Genomic DNA, 22090 nt, shown 5'->3' on the forward strand with positions numbered 1-22090 from the left:
GCCACAATAAGGATTAGCCACAATAGTGGAATTTGCGGTTGGCCTTCAAATTAAACGTCCCTATTTGAAAGAGCCGCAGAAGGTTACAATTGGTGCGATCAAGGCATATTTAGACTAAATAATGTTTAACAAGGTTGGAGTGTTGTAATGTGGAGCAATGAAATGGGGTATCAGTCTACTCGGTTAGACCCACAGAACACAACTGTGATGAGTTAACGCAAATATTAGCGCCATAGCTCTTTATCAGGGACTTTGACTGAGGGAAATCACCACCCCAGTCAGCCTATTGTGCGGACTGACAATCATATTGCACTGTACAGCCTTACTTGAGGATTGTGGATCAATGACATGGGTGCATCCCTGTCAATGACCGAGTTTTAGTTGGAAGGCGAGCAGCAAAATCCACTATTGTGGCTAATCCTTATTGTGGCTAGCTTCACGTAGGTGGGTCCGACCACCATTAATCAAATAAGAACTGTCTTATAAATTAGGGATATTTTAAATGATGACACCTATATAGATAGTTAGCTAGCTACTGAACAGATTGTCGTTTTGCTATGTTTTTGGGGAATAACACTGCTTGCATCCATCAGCTAGCAATCTTTTTTTATGACCAGCACTGTCCAGAACTTGGGGAAATGCCTGCGCTCGTGCGGCAGCGGCAGGTACGTGAGACAAAACTTTACCAGCATCATAGCATACGAATCGGTGAATCGTTGTGACATGAAATACGAGTGATGGTGTAATCAATGTGTAATAACTACATACAAAATGAATGAACGTGTTAAATTATTATGTGACGTGCAGTCATATTTAGGTCCTGATTGGTAAACAAGCTAATTTGACGCGTCAAAGTGTTATTTGACGTGTATCTTTTTTGACACGCAAAGACCCGAACGGTGTTTCATAGTAAAGACCCAAACGGTCTTCCATACTGTTCTTGTCTATTTGCATTCTGTATTATGTAATGTTTCATGTTTTGTGTGGACACCAGGAAGAGTAGATGCTGCTTTTGCAACAGCTAATGGGGATCCTAACAAAATACAAAAAATACAAAACAAATAGTCAGGAAAGAAGAGGAATTACCCCACTTCAGTGAATTAACCGTTTTCTAGAAATTTAGAGGGATCACTAACAGAGTCTGTCATAGAGCTAAGGAAGTAGTTTGATTTGGCCTGTTTAACCGAGGCAGTGCACCTATTTCTCAATTGCCTAAATAGCTGCCAGTCGGCTAACGAGACAGTTTGTTTAGCCTTGGCCCAGGTTTGATTTCTTATCAAGAGGAGGTCTGAGAGTACATGAGAGTACCATGGGCTAGTTCAGTTTCTGACTCTGAGTTGATTAAAAGGGGCATATTATTCAGCCAGAGAGGTAAAAATGGATGAGAAAATGAAAGACCCAAAACAGGGTCTGGTATGCCGCTAGTAGAAACAAGCTCTGAATAATATAGATCATGAAGGAACGCATGGGGGCGAGAATTACTTTAACATTTGTCGTCACAATTATACGAGGGCCATAGCTTTTCAATTTGGTATCTCTAATGCAAGCAAGTGTAACGGATGTGAAATGGCTAGCTAGTTAGCGGGTACGCGCTAATAGCATTTCAATCGGTTACGTCACTTGCTCTGAGACCTGAAGTAGGGTTTCCCCTTGCTCTGCAATGGCCGTGGCCTTTGTGGAGCGATGGGTAACGATGCTTCGTGGGCGACCGTTGTTGATGTGTGCAGAAGGTCCCTGGTTCGCGCCCGTGTCGGGGCGAGGGGACGGTTTAAAGTTATACTGTTACATTGATGCTGTTGACCCGGATCACTGGTTGCTGCGGAAAAGGAGGAGGTTGAAAGGGGGGGTGAGTGTAACGGATGTGAAATGGCTAGCTAGTTAGCGGGTACGCGCTAATAGCATTTCAATCGGTTACGTCACTTGCTCTGAGACCTGAAGTAGGGTTTCCCCTTGCTCTGCAATGGCCGCGGCTTTTGTGGAGCGATGGGTAACGATGCTTCGTGGGTGTCAGTTGTTGATGTGTGCAGAGGGTCCCTGGTTCGCGCCCGTGTCGGGGCGAGGGGACGTACTAAAGTTATACTGTTACACAAAAAGGTAGTGGTCGCTGATATCATTTGCAAAAACACCACTAGCCAAATATTTATAGGGACGGTTAGTCAGGATAAGGTCAATCAATAAGGAGTTTGCCAGGTGATTGACAAATTACTTACTTACTAATTACTTTGCTTCTTCTGGGTATTATAAAGTATTTTACTCTAGAGAATACCTCAGCGATAAGCTAGCGGGTCATTGTATCCACATTCAGTCTCTCTTTATACTTCAAGGTCTCCTCAGAGAACAGTCAGTCAGCCATTATGTTTTAACAACGTTTGTAAATCAAAGAAGACATGAGACACATTAAATGACCTTTCCAAACATAGTGATGGTCACAGGGTCAGGGTTGCTATTGTTCAATGATGTGTTTCAAAGAGGCCTGCCTAGCCACAGGCCTGAGAGGATGCCATTCCATCACTCACATACCCGAAGAGACAGGCTGCGTAATAAAGACTTTTATCGAGGATGTTGTGATTGACAATAGACACGTGGGGTTGTGTACCAGGAGTTTAGTTTAGTGTTGTGTGGGGCCAGGAGTTTATCCTGACCGTCTGACCTGACCAGGTAAAACTACGGGTCACACTCAATGGACATCTTAAGATGATCCACCGAAAAATTGTACTGAACCACTGAAAAAAGTGGTCCAATACCACAGTATATCTTCTGACTACTATGCTGACAGGCTACTCATTTTCATTAGGCACCACCTACTGTACCTAGTAGATAGACTATTCCACAGAGACATGATAAATATACAGGACATCAGAGACATGATAAATATACAGGACATCAGAGACATGATAAATATACAGGACATCAGAGACATGATAAATATACAGGATATCAAAGACATGATAAATATACAGGACATCAAATACATGATAAATATACAGGACATCAAAGACATGATAAATAAACAGGATATCAAAGACATGATAAATATACAGGACATCAAATACATGATAAATATACAGGACATCAAAGACATGATAAATAAACATGATATCAAAGACATGTTAAATATACAGGACATCAAAGACATGATATATATACAGGATATCAAAGACATGATAAATATACAGGATATCAAAGACATGATAAATATACAGGATATCAAAGACATGATATATATACAGGATATCAAAGACATGATAAATATACAGGATATCAAAGACATGATAAATATACAGGATATAGACATGATAATATACAGGATATCAAAGACATGATATATATACAGGATATCAAAGACATGATATATATATACAGGATATCAAAGACATTATATATATACAGGATATCAAAGACATGATAAATATACAGGATATAGACATGATAATATACAGGATATCAAAGACATGATACATGTACAGGACATCAGAGAAATGATAAATATACAGGATATCAAAGACCTGATAAATGTGGAGGATATGAAAGACATGATAAATATAAAGAATATCAAAGACCTGATAAATGTATAGGATATCAAAGTGGTTATTTCCTTTGTACCATTGACGTCACTTACTGCATTCACACAGAGAATGAACTCTGGCTGGATCGGGTTACAACACATCAAGATCTGCCACCTTACACTAACACCTGTTAGTCCCACTCTAAATAAAGCACCGCTAAGATTTATATGGCTTATTCTCAGGTCACAGGTGGCGGTCTGATGTGTTGGCTAATTATCACATAAAGACACCTAAACGTGATGTGGTACATACATGTATGTTATATAGGAAGAGTTCCTAGCTCTACAATTGACATCAGGAAGCTACTGTACACATGGGGCTCCTTAACACTACTATCAAAGTACTTCATGCAAAGAATCAACTCAAACAAATACTAAACCAAAACACTTAGCTATCCCACCCCATGTGTTTCCTTGGTATTTACCAGTGCTAATATTAGATGCCCTGAGATTGATTATTTTTGGTATAAGACCAAATTCAAACAGATGCCTCTGACTCTTAGAACCGTGCAAGATATTGTATCATACATGAATGTACAAACATAAATAATGGTCATTTTTTTAAATAACATTTTCTAGGGGTGTAAGAGACAAGGATGTGCTTTATCACCGTACAGTATATAATTATTATAGCAATTGAAATATTCGCTAGAAAAGGTAAGATGATATTAACACCTAAGGTTTCTAAATGTGAGGTAAGACTTGAAACCGTAACCAGAGGAAGGGCAGCAAGATTAAGGACATGGCTACGGTATACATCTTAGGACACCTCTACTCCCGTTGACATTAGTCCCTACTTTGTACAGAGTTCAAAAGATGTACGTGTGTGAGACTGGCTTCTTGGCCTAGAGGGTCTATAGGTAACATGCCTAAATTACTACCACCCGTAGCACTCACATTGGTAGCCATGAAGTGCTTTGAAAGGCTGGTCATGGTTCACAGCAACACCATCATCCCAGAAATCCTAGACCCACTCCAATTCGCATACCGCCCCAACAGATGCACCGATGATGCAATCTCAATCGCACTCCACACTGCCCTTTCCCACCTGGACAAAAGGAACACCTATGTGAGAATACTATTCATTGAATACAGCTCAGCGTTCAACACCATAGTGCCCACAGCTCATCACTAAGCTAAGGACCCTGGGACTAAACACCTCCCTCTGCAACTGGATCCTGGACTTCCTGACGGGCCGCCCCAAGGTGGTAAGGGTAGGCAGTACAGCCCAGTACATCACCGGGGCCAAGCTTCCTGCCAACCAGGACCTACTGTATATACTAGGCTGTATATACTAGGCTGTGTCAGAGGAAGGCCCAAAAAATTGTCAAAGACTCCAGCCCCCTATCCCTAAGAAGTTTTAACAGGTTCTACCCGCAAGCCATAAGACTGCTGAACAACTAATCAAATGTCCACTCTGACTATTAACATTGTCCCCCCTCCCTTTGTTTTTACACTGATGCTACTCGCTGTTTATTATCTATGCATCGTCACTTTACCCCTACCTTTATATACAAATTACCTCGACTAACCTGTACCCCCGCACATTGACTCGGTACCGGTACCCCCTGCATATAACCTTGTTATTGTTATTTTATTGTGTTACTTTATATATTTTTTTTAACTTTAGTTTATTTCATTTTTTTTCTCTTAACTCTATTTCTTGAACTGCATTGTTGGTTAAGGGCTGGTCAGTAAACATTTCACGGTAAGGTTTGTTGTATTTCGGCGCATGTGACAAATACGATTTGATTGGATTTGATTGCCTAGAGTTGCCCTGAGACAAGTTGGTAGACTCCTATGGCATCTAACCATAGGATGCTGTAGGAGTCTACAGACAAGCCACAAGGGAAGGTTTTAGAGGGGCTCTAACAATAAATGTTTAATGTTAACTTGCCACCAATGGGTGGCGTCAGAACCACGCGACAGACAGTGTACTGCCCAAACATCCAAGTCCATATAAGTTGTTTTATTGCAGCCCTTTCCTGTCTGAATAATGTTTGTAAACGTCAGCAGGAGAGTGGCTTGGACAGAGAGCAGTCTATTTTAGTGAGCCATTCACACAGGGGTTAGAAACTATAAATCTGAATGATTTCCCCCCTATCCTCTCTCAGTCCCTCACTCTCTCCCTCTCTCAGCCTTTTCTACATCTTAAAGGTAGGGTACCTCTCAATGACCACTTTGGCTTGATATTAAGGAACTTCATTTTTTATATTTCACCTTCTGTGTAGAATACATGTATTACATTTTAGGTACACTATGAATGCAGGAAGAGTGTTGAGGAGGCAGTGGGAAACAGTATGGGAATGTGTGATTTTTCAGTATAGGTGAATTGTATTTATTTCTGGAGGGTCTGCTGGAATTCAGATAGGAAATTGATGATATGATGACACATTGGATTAATATTTTGCCATAGACAGCAAGATAGTTAGTGTTAATTAGTTCACATGCCTTTGAATTAGTGGGCTATGGAATATACTGACACCTATGCAAAGACTCTTGTCAGCTATGGAGATAAACGTTCGCGCCTCACATTGTAAATCTTATATTTTCAACAAAATGTTTTACAATATTTATATTTTAACTATTTAAATATAACATTTAGGCACATTGTTTCTACTTTTCTTTTTACTTTGAAATGTAAAATGTGTTGTAATGGTTTGTCATTTGGGTGTTACATGCTCTGACATTTTCCCAGAATATAATGATATGTAATATATAATAATATCTCAAATATTTCATTGTATGAAATGTTGACCTTTGCAATCAGGTCATGTGAGCTGGAAATAACAATAACCCTTTACTGCCTCACATACTGTACACAATTCAAATGTGCTACAATAAAATAACTCCCTTCGTCAAGTATGGACTGAGGCCTCTTTTGGATTTGGACACAGGCTTAACCAGCAGTGCACAATAAATTATCTAAAGAGAGGTTTAATGAGGCAACACATGCACTGAGTATGTGACATAGCTGTCCCAAAGACGATACAACCAGTCATCAAACCCCATCCTCAGCATTGGCAACAGCTCAATTGGTGCAGAAGAGAAAGATACATTCATTGAATTGTATTTCCAATACATTTTTCAATCAAATTAATAAAATAGTATATAAATAAAGGAAAATTATTCCCACATAAAAAAATGAAATCATCAATGGATAAAAAAGCTAACCTGGATGTAAATGTACAGTACATGAGCCTGAATGTTCGGTTTACTGTTTTTCTTTTTATGTGGGGTAAAAATGCTAACTCCTTTCTCTATTTAAATTTCAGTAAGATAAGAAGGAAAACATGGCGGACGCGTAAGTATTCATGTTCACTGTGTGTATCAAGGTTATTATAGTAAACGAAAACTGAAACTAAAACGAAAACTAATCATGAAAAAACTATTTAGTAAACTGAAATAAAATTATTAACAAACCCATTTCAAAAACTAAAACTATACTAAAAACTATTATATTTGACTCCAAAACAAACAAACATAAAATAAACATTAATTATGTTCAATTTTAGTTTTTGGGGGGGTCGAAAAGCGTATTGGGTTTTCAATGGGATTTTAAAGCTTTTAAAAAAACTTCTAATGGGGTTTTCAAGCTTCTGAATCTGGCAGATCACATTGAGATTTAGTTTATAATTTAAAGGTAGACTCACAAGATGACGTTGCCAATAGCAGCACCGTCGATATTGGGCGTTTTTGAGTTGTAAAGCTAAAGCAACCGACTGTAGACGAAAGTCGAGGAGTGAAGCTGGGGGAGGTGCATCTGCGACAGTCGAAAACTAATGTGGTTTTCTAACAACAAGGCTCAGATCCACATGGCAGTATTGCCATTGTTTATAAACATCGTTTTAATAATATGTGTGTACACATTGTAAAATGAATTCGTGATGGAGAGCCTGAAATATCACATTTACTTGTAGGTATTTATCCAATGCATACATACAGTGCATTTGGAAAGTATTCAGACCCCTTCACTTTTTCCACATTTTGTGATGTTACAGCCTTATTCTAAAATAGATAACATTGTATTTCCCCCTCATCAATCTACACACAATACCTCATTAAGACAAAGCAAAAACTGATTTTTAGAAATGTATTACAAATAAAAAACTGAAATATCACATTTACATAAGTATTTAGACCCTTTACTCAGTACTTTGTTGAAGCACCTTTGACAGCGATTACAGCCTCGAGTCTTCTTGGGTATGACGCTACAAGCTTGGCACACCTGTATTTGGGGAGTTTCTCCCATTCTTCTCGGCAGGTCTTGTCAAGCTCTGTCAGGTTGAATGGGGAGCGTTGCTGCACAGCTATTTTCAAAGATGTTCGATCTGGTTTAGAGAGTACAGAGAGAGGACCAGTGGGCTGCAGTGGTGAAAAAGAAAGGAAACAAATTAAGTATAGTTGTGATGGAAACTAAGAAATCCCTATATTAGTTTATAGTCAGAGTGAGGGTTTTGAATCAATGTTACCTGGGGGATCCGTTTGAAGTCACAAGGAGTATGATGGATAATTTGGGTGAGGTGGCGTCGGCAAGAGTCACAAGAGCTGGTTTTATTCAGATTTTTTGTGTGTCCGCTCAAAGCGTGCTTTGAGCCTCAAAAATATTTTGGAGTGGAATGTTTTGTGCATGTATTCCCCGAAGCAGGTTGCCTGTCAAGGGGGTTATTTCTGGGGTTGCGCATGAAGTGGATGCAAATGATATATCTGAGGAAGTAGAGGAAGTGATTGATGCGCGTCGACTGACCTGTATGGTGGATGAAGTAAGGAAACTCACTTGGTCCATATTATAGTTTCTTGATGAGTCTCTTCCTTCTCATGTAAAGCTAGGCTGTATGAGATACCCAGTAAGATTCCGAGTGGTGCAGCGGTCTAAGGCACTACATCTCAGTGCTAGAGGCGTCACTACAGACCCTGGTTCGATGCCAGACTGTATCACAACCGGCTGTGATCGGGAGCCCCCATAGGGAGGCACACAATTGGCCCAGCTTTGTCCGGCTTGGGGGGTGGTTTGGCCGAGGTAGGCCATCATTGTAAAATGAGAATTTGTTCTTAACTGACTTGCCTAGTTAAATAAAGGAGAAATACATGTTTTTTTTAAAGTACGACCCAGTAGTACTGTTTACTTGCATCTACATCATCTCGCTGAGTCTACCTTTAAAGCTGAAATCCTCAACCGTGAAACAGCCATGTCCATTTGCAATATTAAAACAACAAAGTTACTGCAAACAACCAAAAGTTTTTTCCTCCTCAGACATCATTGCTTGGATGATAGAAGAGCACAATATGTACTGCCATTTCTTTTTACCATGTTGCGCGACGTCTCAGCAGTGTTGCCAACTCCTCAGTAAGGAAAGTAGCTATTGGCAGTACTAAAAGTCGCTAAACGACGTCATCACCTAATTTTCATAATTGGCCATGTGCATGTATTTGTGATGGACTGTAACGGCTTTCGTCGGTGGAAGAAGGAGAGGACCAAAGCGCAGCGTGATTAGTGTTCATCTTAATTTAATGATAATCAAAAACTAAACACTACAAATTACAAAACAACAAAAGTGAAAACCGAAACAGTTCTATCTGGTGCAGACACACAAAGACTGAAGACAACCACCCACAAAACCCAACAGAAAACAGGCTACCTAAATATGGTTCCCAATCAGGGACAACGATTGACAGCTGCCTCTGATTGAGAACCATATCAGGCCAAACACAGAAAACCAACACAGAAATAGAAAACATAGATTACCCACCCAACTCACGCTCAGATTAAAACAACTAAAACAAAAGACAAAACAAAGGAACTAAGGTCAGAACGTGACAGTACCCCCCCCCCCCCCCCCCCCCCAAGGTGCGGACTCCGGACGCAAAACCTGAACCTTTAGGGGAGGGTCTGGGTGGGCATCTGTCCGCGGTGGCTGCTCTGGCGCTGGACGTGGACCCCACCATTGTCTTTGTCCGCTTTATTAGCGTCCTTTGAGGCTCAGGACTGAGGGGCGGCTCCGGACTGAAGGGCGGCTCCGGACTGAAGGGCGGCTCTGGCGGCTCCTGACTGGCGGGCGGCTCTGGTGGCTCCTGACTGGTGGGCGGCTCTGGCGGCTCCTGACTGGCGGGCGGCTCTGACGGCGCTGGACAGACGGGCAGCTCAGGCGGCGCTGGACAGACGGGCAGCTCAGGCGGCGCTGGACAGACGGGCAGCTCAGGCGGCGCTGGACAGACGGGCAGCTCAGGCCTGCTGAGGCGCACAGTAGGCCTAGTGCATGGTGCCGGAACAGGTGGTACCGGGCTGGGGACACGCACCACTGGGCGAGTGCGGGGAGCAGGAACAGGGCATACTGGACCCTGGAGACGCACAGTAGGCTTGGTGCGTGGTACCGGCACTGGTGGTACCGGGCTGAGGACACGCACCTCAGGGCGAGTGCGGGGAGGAGGAACAGGGCGTACTGGACTCTGGAGACGCACAGGAAGCCTGGTGCGTGGTGTTGGCACTGGTGGTACTGGGCTGGTGCGAGGAGGTGGCACCGGATAGACCGGACCGTGAAGGCGCACAGGAGGTCTCGAGCACCGAGCCTGCCCAACCTTACCTGGTTGAATGCTCCCCGTAGCCAGGCCAGTGCGGTGAGGTGGAATAGCCCGCACTGGGCTGTGCTGGCGAACCGGGGACACCATGCGTAAGGCTGGTGCCATGTACACCGGCCCGAGGAGACGCACTGGAGACCAGATGCGCTGAGCCGGCTTCATGGCACCTGGCTCGATGCCCACTCTAGCCCGGCCGATACGAGGAGCTGGGATGTATCGCACCGGGCTAAGCACGGGGACACCGTGCGCTCCACCGCATAACACGGTGCCTGACCAGTACGACGCTCTCCACGGTAAGCACGGGGAGTTGTCTCAGGTCTCCTACCTGGCTTAACACCAACCCCCGTGTGCCCCCACCCAAGACATTTTTGGGGCTGCCTCTCGGGCTTCCTTGCCAGCCGTGTTCCCTCGTAACGCCGGTTCCCTTTAGCTGCTGCCTCCGCTCTCCTGGCTGCCTCCACCTGTTCCCATGGCGATCCCTTCCAGCCAGAATCTCCTCCCATGTATAACATCCCTTACCGTTTAGAATGTCCTCCCATGTCCATTCCTCTTCAGATTTTGCCCGCTGCTGCCGCTGCCCGTTACCACGCTGCTTGGTCCTTTTTTGGTGGGTGTTTCTGTAACGATCGTCTGTGGTGGTAGAAGGAGAGGACCAAAGCGCAGCGTGATTAGTGTTCATCTTAATTTAATGATAATCAAAAACTAAACACTACAAATTACAAAACAACAAAAGTGAAAACCGAAACAGTTCTATCTGGTGCAGACACACAAAGACTGAAGACAACCACCCACAAAACCCAACAGAAAACAGGCTACCTAAATATGGTTCCCAATCAGGGACAACGATTGACAGCTGCCTCTGATTGAGAACCATATCAGGCCAAACACAGAAAACCAACACAGAAATAGAAAACATAGATTACCCACCCAACTCACGCCCTGACCAACTAAAACAAAAGACAAAACAAAGGAACTAAGGTCAGAACGTGACATGGACGCTGTAGGAGAGAGGAATAGTGTCGTGGGAGAGACAAAAAGTGAGTAAAAAACACCCTAAAGATGTTTAGAACTACAAATGAACTTTCTTCTGTCGATTCTTGTTTTTTTTTATGTCACAATTCCAACCCTCCTACTTTATCCGGGCTTGGGACCGGCAAAAGTGACCCAAAAGAGACACTCTGGCAGAGTTACTTCGTTTTTTAATTTTATTTAAAAAAAAATAGTTATTTTTTTTAGTTTTCTTAATTTGTTTTTGTTTTTAACTTTATGGTCCACTTAGGAGCCTACAACAAGTCACAGTAAAACAAACATTTTTTACATTTTTTTGTATACAATCTACATTAACAATCTAAATGGACCAAAAAGAGACAATAGAACAAACTGTCAATGGCAATGTGAGAAGATTATGGTAACTAGTCTGGCCCTAATTCAGGTTTATAGGTATTTTTTTAAATGTAAGCCAGGGTGGGAACATCCAGCTGCGGCTTCCCGCATGCGCGATTCATTTGCAGTCTGGACGCGGAGGGGTGAACATCTTCTGCTCTGACTGCAGCTGGGAGGGACTGCTGCGTGAGGACTGGGCCACCTGTGAGTGCTTTTGGACGGGGATGGGGCCCACGGCAGCACCCGCTTCACGTCAGAGTCAACAAAAGTCTCAAATAACACCAGAAAAAGTTGCTAGATTTGTCGCTAGTCGCTTTTTTGAAAATGTGTCGCTAGAGGGGTCTGAATACTCGCTAAATATAGCGACAAAGTCGTTAAGTTGGCAACACTGCTCCTCAGCTCGGCAACAAAAACAATAACAACTGTAGTGGGCTGTGGCGCTGTTTTCGACTACTGCAGGATCCATCTTTAAACCTAACCTAACCGATAACTTGACCCATCACTTTATGTGTTACTGCCCCCCAGTGGCAAAAAGTGACATCCCTAAAAACACAAACCATACAACACATACTGTCACGCCCTGACCTTAGAGAGCCGTTTTATTTCTCTATTTAGTTAGGTCAGGGTGTGATGTGGGGTGGGCATTCTATGTTGTGCATTTCTTTGTGTTTGGCCCGAGTGTGGTTCCCAATCAGAGGCAGCTGTCTATCGTTGTCTCTGATTGGGAATCATACTTAGGTAGCCTGTTTTCCCACCTACGGTGGTGGGATCTTGTTTTTTGTTAGCTCTGTGAAGCCTGCAGAAGGTGACGTTCGTTATTCCTTTTGTCGTTTTTGTTTGGTGTTCTGAGTATTAAAGATCATGAACACTTCCCACGCTGCACCTTGGTCTACTTCTTCAGACGAGCGTTACACATACATGGCTCCTCACACACATAGGTTACTTTCTGTCCCTAACAGTAAAACAAAAACTAAATAGTATAAAAATGTAACGTAAATGTTTTTATAAATAGTAAAGTGGATATGAATTTGTAATAAAAATCTTAAAACTAATAGAAATAAAAACTAATATAAAAACACAAAAGTATAATAACCTTGGTGTGTATTTCAATAATGAGCCACATATAAATGACAGGTTAGCACATTGAAATCTCTTTTTTCCCCCCTCCTAATGACACAGACCAAAACCAAAAGAAAAGTCCAAGATCTCCTCAGCCCGACGGTTGGGTTTGAAGGTGAGCGTTGTATTCCATTGTCAACACAAGAAACAAACAAGTCGTCTCACATTTGCGACATGAATGTTATATAAACAGAATGCATGCTATAATGTGTAGCTTATGAACCCTGACCTCTTGTGACCCTTTTTAACCTATTTTGGATGTTATTGCTCCTATAGATCAGATGGCTGACTCTAGCTTTATGCTCCTTCCTAAAGATCAGTAGTTACCAGATTGCTGACTGTGGCTTTATTCTCCTATAGATCAGATTGCTGACTGTGGCTTTATTCTCCTATAGATCAGATTGCTGACTGTGGCTTTATTCTCCTATAGATCAGATTGCTGACTGTGGCTTTATTCTCCTATAGATCAGATTTCTGAATGTAGCTTTATTCTCCTGTAGATCAGATTGCTGACTGTAGCTTTATTCTCCTATAGATCAGATTGCTGACTGTAGCTTTATTCTCCTATAGATCAGATTACTGACTGTAGCTTTATTCTTCTGTAGATCAGATTGCTGACTGTAGCTTTATTCTCCTATAGATCAGATTGCTGACTGTAGCTTTATTCTCCTATAGATCAGATTGCTGACTGTAGCTTTATTCTCCTATAGATCAGATTGCTGACTGTGGCTTTATTTTCTATAGATCAGATTGCTGACTGTAGCTTTATTCTCCTATAGATCAGATTGCTGACTGTAGCTTTATTCTCCTATAGATCAGATTGCTGATTGTAGCTGGCCAGATGCTAGAGGTTGAGGTGGAGGAGAAGAAGAGAGAAAGAGATGAAGCTCTGGCTGAGAGAGTCCCTCCTCTCAAACTGTCTGGCTTGTCTGTGGAGGAGCTCCAGGTATACTGTATACTGTATTTATATTGTATAAAAAACTGTTATGAGTACATTTATAACGCCATATAAGCCATGCATAATGTGTTATAATGCACGACGCAGTTGAAATTCCTTACAGAAAGTGTAACAAAATAAAATATGATACATTAGCTGTCTTTTGTTCTCTCTGCAGGATTTGTGCCGAGATCTGCACCATAAGATTGATGTGGTAGATGAGGAGCGATATGACGTGGGACTCAAAGTTACCAAAAATGACAAGGAGGTAGGATACCGCAAAATAATTTGTAGAAAACAAATCATTCCAGAGGGAAATGACAAAAGATAGTTTAAATGTTTTATAGATGATTGTATATAAGGCATAATGTGCTGCTATGATATCATCAAATGATTGCTTTATTCCTCTCACACTTAAATCACTTCTACTTCTATCAGTCCAACATGCACATTTTTTTGAGCGCTTGGACTGTACATTTGAAGATGACACTGTTAAAACCGTGCCCCCCGGTGGTTATGAGTTTAGAACATACATTTAGAGCGAAGGTCAGCCACAGTACACACTAGTTACTGTACAACTGGGAGGACTAAGTGTGCAAATTGGACTGATAGAAATATGGGCCCTGGTCAAAAGTAGTACGCTAAAAAGGGAATAGGGTACCGTTTGGGACGTAGACGATGTCAATGGTCACAGTTAATGTGCGAACCTGTGTTGTACCTGAAAGTAACTTAAACTCTGCTTACTGTGACTGTGATATGTGGCTGCTTCTCTCAGCTACTCTACGAGAAAAATAAACTCAAACACTTTTTTTCATCAGTCCACTGTTGATACAATCCCAAAATGTTTTGCATGTCAGCAGTCAAGTTGTCAAGATATTGGACTTTCAAGAAGCTACGTGTCACTTGCCACATAATCATGATGATATGGTAAGTGACACATCTTGAAAACTTGACTGATGACATGAAAAACATTTTGGGACTGTATCAACAGTGGACTGAGGATTTTTCCTTTAGGATGAACGCACTACCTATAAGTCACTCTGGATAAGAGCATCTACTAAATGTCTAAAATGTAAATGTAAAAATGTCCTCTGTTCTTTGTGCTCTGGTCAGATCCATGATTTAGGACTAAAGATCATTGAGCTGCAGAGCAAGTTTAAGAAGCCAAACCTGAAGAGGGTGAAGATCTCAGCTGAAGCCATGCTCAGTGTTCTGCTGGGCTCCAAGCATAAGGAGACCATCGACTTCAAGTCCAACCTCAAGACAGTCAAGAAACCAGAGGAGAAGGTAAGACTGGTGCATGCCCGTTGTACTTGACGTTGTACAAGATGTCTACTTGCTTTTACATGTTATTTAGCTACTATCCCGGGCGGTTGGAATCTGAGAACCTTTTCATCTCTAAGGACAAATTATGAACTTGTTGTTTATTCTCAAAGTAGTTTGTTTTCAATGATTGATTTAGTGTAGCTAATACATTTCTGGTCCTCCCAGAAAGAAGAGGTCACCGACTGGCGTCAAAATGTGGATGCCATGTCTGGCATGGAGGGCAGAAAGAAGATGTTTGATGCTTGAAAGGTACACAAAACATTATCTGTACTGAGAAGATCAATTCTAGCATTCAACCTGCAGAGCCTTCAGATTGTATTCATACCCCTTTTGTTGTGTTACAGCCTGAATTTAAAATGGATTCAATATGTTTCTGGCCCATCCACGCACAATACCCCATAATGACAAAGTCAAAACATGTTTTTAGACATTTTTGCTAATTTCTTGAAAATGAAATACCAAATTATCTCTTTTACATCCGTATTCCTACCCCTGAGTGAATTCATGTTAGAATCACCTTTGGCAGCGATTACAGATGTGAGTCTTTCTGGGTAGTCTCTAAGCTTTGCACACCTGGATTGTACAATATTTGCAGATTCTTCCTTTTAAAATTCTTCAAACTCAAGTTGGTTGTTGATCAACAGACATTTTTAAGACATTTTTAAGACATTAAGACATTTTTAAGACATTCTAGACAGACATTTTTAAGTCAAAACTGTAACTAGGCCACTCAGGAACATTCAGTGTCGTCTTGGTAAGCAACTCCAGTGTGTATTTGGCTTTGTGTTTAAGGTTATTGTCCTGCTGGAACGTGAATTTGTCTCCCAGTGTCTGTTGGAAAGCGGACGGAACCAGATTTTCCTCGAGGATTTTTCCTGTGCTTAGCTTATTATGTTTATTTTTATCACCCCAAAAAACTCTCTAGTCCTTGCCGATGACAAACATACCCATAACATGATGCAGCCACCACCATGCTTGGAAAATATGAAGAATGGTACTCAGTGATGTGTTGATTTGAATTTGTCCCAAACATGACGCTTTGTATTCAGGACAATAAAGTAAATTTCTTCGCCACATTTTCGCAGTTTTACCTTAGTGCCTTGTTGCAAATGGGATGCATATTTTTTGAATTTTTGTTTTCTTTTCCCTCTGTCAATTAGGTTAGTATTGTCGAGTAACTACAATGTAGTTGACCCATCCTCAGTGTTCTCCAATCACAGCCATTAAACTCTGTAACTGTTTTAAAATCACCATTGGTCTCATGGTGAAATCCCTAAGCGGTTTCCTTCCCCTCCGGCAACTAAGTTAGGAAGGAAGCCTGTATCTTTGTAATGACTGGGTATATTGATACACCATCCAAAGGGTAATTCATAACTTTACCATGCTCAAAGAGATATTCAATATCTGCATTTACATTTATTTAATTTTAAAAATCTAAAATATTAATAGGTGCCCTTCTTTGTGAGGCATTGGAAAACCTCCATGGTCTTTGTGGTATAATTTGTTTGAAATTCACTGCTCAACTGAGGGACCTTACAGTTATCTGTATGTGTGTACAGAGATGAGGTAGTCATTCAAAAATCATGTTAAACACTATTATTGCACACAGAGTCCATGCAACTTATTATGTGACTTGTTAAACACATTTTTACTCCTGATTTTATTTAGTCAGGCCATAAAAAAGGTGTTATTTATTCAAGACATTTTAGATTTTCCTTTTTAATTAATTAATTTCAAAACGATTCTAAAAACATAATTCCACTTTGACATTATGGGGACTTATAATTCCACATATGACACAAAATCTCACTTTAATCCATTTTACATTCAGGCTGTAACACAAAACAATTTGTAAAAAGTCAAGGAGTGTGAATACTTACATAATACATAATGTTTTGCAGATTAGTGATGATTATCACGTTATCCTCCAATGATGGATTTGACGATTGAAGATAAAAGACGATGCAACAGAAATGGAGAGGGCAACTGAAGGTATGAAGAATAACTGTAGGAGATAACTGAGTGAACACATGGAGAAGAAAAATAAATAAATACAAACATTTGTTCTTTTTTGTACGTGAAATAACTGTTTTGATTTAAATGACTGTATGAGAATGTTGAAGGAAATACAGATAGTGTGTGTACAATAAACTTAATATTAGTGTGTTTGAGCAAATGCATTTCCTTATTTTCAATCCGTTTATGCAGGAAGTTACAAGCCAATCCTTTTTTATTTGTAGTATTCCAAGTGCAGTTTATTGTTTGATGAACAATATTATCCTCAACTGCCTGATGATGGCAGTGTTAGCTTGAGGTCGGAGAACGTTGCTTCGACCCACTAAGTTGCTATTTTCCTCTATTATTGGTTGTCTACTGTACAAATGTACTATTGAATGTCTATATACACCCCATCAAGAGTTACTTGTTTCAACATCGATACCAATTAAATAAACTTTTTACTCAATTGTAAATCAACTGCTTGTGAAATGATTATGGGGGCATTATGGATTGCTGTGGTAGGGATTGGGATTCAACCATTCTTCTTTTCAGAGAGCGAGTCAAACAGTGGAAGACAGGACAGTACTCTTAATATACTCTCTCTGTTTAGGAAGTAAATACTCTGGATATCCATTGGCTTGGGGTGTATATTGTACATTTATTGCCAATTTGTGCAAAATATAATATTTTTGACAGAGGTACACTACCGGTCAAAAATTTTAGAACACCTACTCATTCAAGGGTTTTTCTTTATTTTTAATTATTTTCTACATTGTAGAATAATAGTGAAGACATCAAAACTATGAAATAACATATATGGAATCATGTAGTAACCAAAAAAGTGTTAAACAAATCAAAATATATTTTATATTTGAGATTCTTCAAATAGCCACCCTTTGTCTTGATGACAGCTTTGTACACTCTTGGCATTCTCTCAACCTGCTTCATGAGGTAGTCACCTGGAATGCATTTCAATTAACTTCTCTGGGATATGTGGGACGCTAGCGTATTCAGCCACAGTGTCTGATTTCAAAAAGATTTACGGCGAAAGCACACCTTGGGATTATGTTAGGTCAGCGCCAAGTCACAGAAAAACATACAGCCATTTTCCAAAGAAGGAGAGGTGTCACAAAACTCAGAAATAGCATTACAATTAATCACTAACCTTTGATGATCTTCACCGGATGGCACTCTCAGGACTCCATGTTAGACAATAAATGTGTGTTTTGTTCGATAAAGTTCATCTTTATGTCCAAAAACCTCATTTGAAATTGGTGTGTTATGTTCAGAAATGCATTGTCTCAAATAAACATCCGGTGAAAGTGCAGAGAGCCACATCAAATTACAGAAATACTCATAATAAACATTGATAAAAGATACAAGTGTTATGCATGGAATTATAGATAAACTTCTCCTTAATGCAACCGCTGTGTCAGATTTCAAAAAGGCTTTACGGCGAAAGCACACCTTGCGATTATGTTTGGTCAGCGCCAAGTCACAGAAAAACATACAGCCATTTTCCAAAGAAGGAGAGGTGTCACAAAACTCAGAAATAGCGTTATAAATATTCACTTACCTTTGATGATCTTCATCGGAATGCACTCCCAGGAATCCCAGTTCCACAATAAATGTTTGTTTTGTTCGATAAAGTCCATAATTTATGTCCAAATACCTCCTTTTTGTTTGCGCGTTTAGCCCAGTAATCCAAATGTTCAATGCGCGATCACTTAGTTCAGACGAAAAGTCAAAATAGTTATATTACAGTTCGTAGAAACATGTCAAACAATGTATAGAATCAATCTTTAGGATGTTTTTATCATAAATCTTCAATAATGTTTCAACCGGACAATTCCTTTGTCTTTAGAAATGAAAGGGAACGCAGCTAACTCTCACGGGCGAACGCCTGACGGAGCTCATAGCATTCTGCCAGACCCCTGACTCAAACATTCTCTTCCCCTTCACAGTAGAAGCCTGAAACAAGGTTCTAAAGACTGTTGACATCTAGTGGAAGCCTTAGGAAGTGCAATATGACCCCATAGACACTGTATATTGGATAGGCAATGACTTGAAAAACTACAAACCTCAGATTTCCCACTTCCTGTTTGGATTCTTTCTCAGGTTTTTGCCTGCCATATGAGTTATGTTATACTCACAGACATCATTCAAACAGTTTTGGAAACTTCAGAGTGTTTTCTATCCAAATCTACTAATTATATGCATATTCTAGCTTTTGGGCCTGAGTAGCAGGCAGTTTACTCTGGGCACCTTATTCATCCAAGCTACTCAATACTGCCCCCGTTCCCAAAGAAGTTTTAACAGGTGTGCCTTCTTAAAAGTTCATTTGTGGAATTTCTTTCCTTCTTAACCTTTCACGAGCCTCTACCCCGGGTCCGGGATCACCCCCCACCCCCCCACACACTGATTAGCATAGCTAGCATAGCTTCACAAGTAGATAGTAGCATCTAAATATCATTAAATCACAAGTCCAAGACACCAGATGAAAGATACAGATCTTGTGAATAAACCCATAATTTCTGTTTTTTTAAATGTTTTACAGGGAAGACACAATATGTAAATCTATTAGCTAACCACGTTAGCAAAAGACACCACTTTTTTTACTCCACCAGTTTTTTACTCCATCAGTAGCTATCACAAATTCGGCCAAATAAAGATATAAATAGCCACTAACCAAGAAAAAACCTAATCAGATGACAGTCTGATAACATATTTATGGTATAGGATAGGTTTTGTTAGAAAAAAGTGCATATTTCAGGTAGAAATCACAGTTTACAATTGCACCGACCATCACAACTCGACTAGAATTACTAAAGAGAGCAACGTGTATGACCAATTTACTCATCATAAAACATTTCATAAAAATAGACAAAGCATAGCAATGGAAAGACAGATCTTGTGATTTCAGACAATATTTCAGATTTTCTAAGCGTTTTACAGCGAAAACACAATAAATCGATAAGTTAGCATACCACATGTGCAAACGTTACCAGAGCATCGATTCAAGCCAAAGAGAGCTATAACGTAATCATCGCCAAAATATATAAATTTTTTCACTAACCTTCTCAGAATTCTTCCGATGACACTCCTGTAACATCATTTTACAACATACATATAGAGTTTGTTCGAAAATGTGCATATTTAGCCATACAAAACCGTGGTTATACAATGAAAATAGTAGCAAATCAAGCCTCAAAATGTCGGACGTCATCTTTCAGAGTGATCTAGTTTAATCGAAAGCTAATCATATACTTGACTAAAAAATACAGGGTTGACAGGAATCGAAAGACAAATTAGTTCTTAATGCAACCGCTGATTTACATTTCTAAAATTATCCTTACTGTGCAATACAGGGTTCGCCAAGTGAAGCGATAACAAACAAAATGGCGAAATATGCGTTTAAAATATTTCGACAGAACAACGATTTATCATATTAAATATTTCTTACTATGAGGTGATTTTCCATCAGATTCTTGGGCAATGTATCCTTTCTTGGGTCTAATCTTCTTTTGGTCGATAGATGTCCTCTGTCCTTCGAAATGTCCACTAACATCGACCGAGACCCCGAAACGTGCCCAAAGCTTCAAAGTGCACGACAAAGAAATTCCTCAAAATCGCACTAAACGGATATAAATTGCTATAAAACGGTTCAAATTAACTACATTATGATGTTTTTAACAACTATAACGAGTAAAAATATGACCGGAGAAATATTACTGGCTAAACAACCATTTGGAAGGAGGCAAGTCCGATGTCCATCTTGCGTAAGACGCGCGAAGGGAAAGAACGATACTTCCACGTTTTGTTGTTTTATAGTGGCTCTGATTGCGCAATCGAATGCGAGTGTAGCGAAATGCTTGTGCTTCTAGTTCCGACAATGCAGTAATAACCAACAAGTAATCTAACCTAACAATTCCACAACTACTACCTTATACACACACAAGTGTAAAGGGATAAAGAATATGTACATAAAGATATATGAATGAGTGGTGGTACAGAACGGCATAGGCAAGATGCAGTAGATGGTATAGAGTACGGTATATACATATGAGATGAGTACTGTAGGGTATGTAAACATAAAGTGGCATAGTTTAAAGTGGCTAGTGGTACATGTATTACATAAAGATGGCAAGATGCAGTAGATGATATAGAGTACAGTATATACATATGAGATGGGTAATGTAGGGTATGTAAACATTATATTAAGTGGCATTGTTTAAAGTGGCTAGTGGTACATTTTTACATAATTTCCATCAATTCCCATTTTTAAAGTGGCTGGAGTTGAGTCAGTATGTTGGCAGCGGCCGCTAAGTGTTAGTGGTGGCTGTTTAACAGTCTGATGGCCTTGAGATAGAAGCTGTTTTTCAGTCTCTCGGTCCCTGCTTTGATGCACCTGTACTGACCTCGCCTTCTGGATGATAGCGGGGTGAACAGGCAGTGGCTTGGGTGGTTGTTGTCCTTGATGATCTTTATGGCCTTCCTGTGACATCGGGTGGTGTAGGTGTCCTGGAGGGCAGGTAGTTTGCCCCCGGTGGTGCGTTCTGCAGACCTCACTACCCTCTGGAGAGCCTTACGGTTGTGGGCGGAGCAGTTGCCGTACCAGGCGGTGATACAGCCCGACAGGATGCTCTCGATTGTGCATCTGTAGAAGTTTGTGAGTGCTTTTGGTGACAAGCCGAATTTCTTCAGCCTCCTGAGGTTGAAGAGGCGCTGCTGCGCCTTCTTCACGACGCTGTCTGTGTGGGTGGACCAATTCAGTTTGTCCGTGATGTGTACCCCGAGGAACTTAAAACTTTCCACCTTCTCCACTACTGACCCGTCGATGTGGATAGGGGGGTGCTCCCTCTGCTGTTTCCTGAAGTCCACAATCATCTCCTTTGTTTTGTTGACGTTGAGTGTGAGGTTATTTTCCTGACACCACACTCCGAGGGCCCTCACCTCCTCCCTGTAGGCCGTCTCGTCGTTGTTGGTAATCAAGCCTACCACTGTAGTGTCATCCGCAAACTTGATGATTGAGTTGGAGGCGTGCATGGCCACGCAGTCGTGGGTGAACAGGGAGTACAGGAGAGGGCTCAGAACGCACCCTTGTGGGGCCCCAGTGTTGAGGATCAGCGGGGTGGAGATGTTGTTACCTACCCTCACCACCTGGGGGCGGCCCGTCAGGAAGTCCA

At 40.9% G+C, this 22090-nt stretch overlaps 1 protein-coding gene across 3 annotated transcripts; it reads left to right on the forward strand.

Moving 5' to 3' along the window:
* The first annotated feature begins 359 nt into the window (after window positions 1-359).
* On the forward strand, window positions 360-17072 carry LOC139584297 (troponin I, cardiac muscle-like). Of its 3 annotated transcripts, none has more exons than XM_071415968.1 (8): window positions 360-665; window positions 6841-6869; window positions 12704-12758; window positions 13458-13589; window positions 13759-13848; window positions 14694-14867; window positions 15072-15155; window positions 16808-17072. In XM_071415968.1, the coding sequence occupies exons 2-7, from the start codon at window positions 6859-6861 to the stop codon at window positions 15150-15152; spliced, it is 543 nt and encodes a 180-aa protein (XP_071272069.1). In that variant the 5' UTR covers window positions 360-665; window positions 6841-6858; the 3' UTR covers window positions 15153-15155; window positions 16808-17072. The 3 variants fall into 3 exon arrangements, with proteins under 3 accessions (XP_071272069.1, XP_071272067.1, XP_071272068.1); XM_071415966.1 differs by lacking the exon at window positions 360-665 and adding an exon at window positions 5643-5722; XM_071415967.1 differs by lacking the exons at window positions 360-665; window positions 16808-17072 and adding exons at window positions 5643-5722; window positions 15699-15980.
* The last annotated feature ends 5018 nt before the right edge of the window (window positions 17073-22090 follow it).

The sequence above is a fragment of the Salvelinus alpinus genome, chromosome 9 (assembly GCF_045679555.1).
Source record: "Salvelinus alpinus chromosome 9, SLU_Salpinus.1, whole genome shotgun sequence".
NCBI lineage: Eukaryota > Metazoa > Chordata > Actinopteri > Salmoniformes > Salmonidae > Salvelinus > Salvelinus alpinus.

Bases quoted from the DNA above. Each gene is read 5' to 3' on its own strand.
- LOC139584297 (XM_071415968.1), top strand. The intron at 13,590-13,758 runs GTATACTGTATA...TTCTCTCTGCAG, and splicing joins TGTCTGTGGAGGAGCTCCAG to GATTTGTGCCGAGATCTGCA. The intron at 14,868-15,071 runs GTAAGACTGGTG...TGGTCCTCCCAG, and splicing joins TCAAGAAACCAGAGGAGAAG to AAAGAAGAGGTCACCGACTG.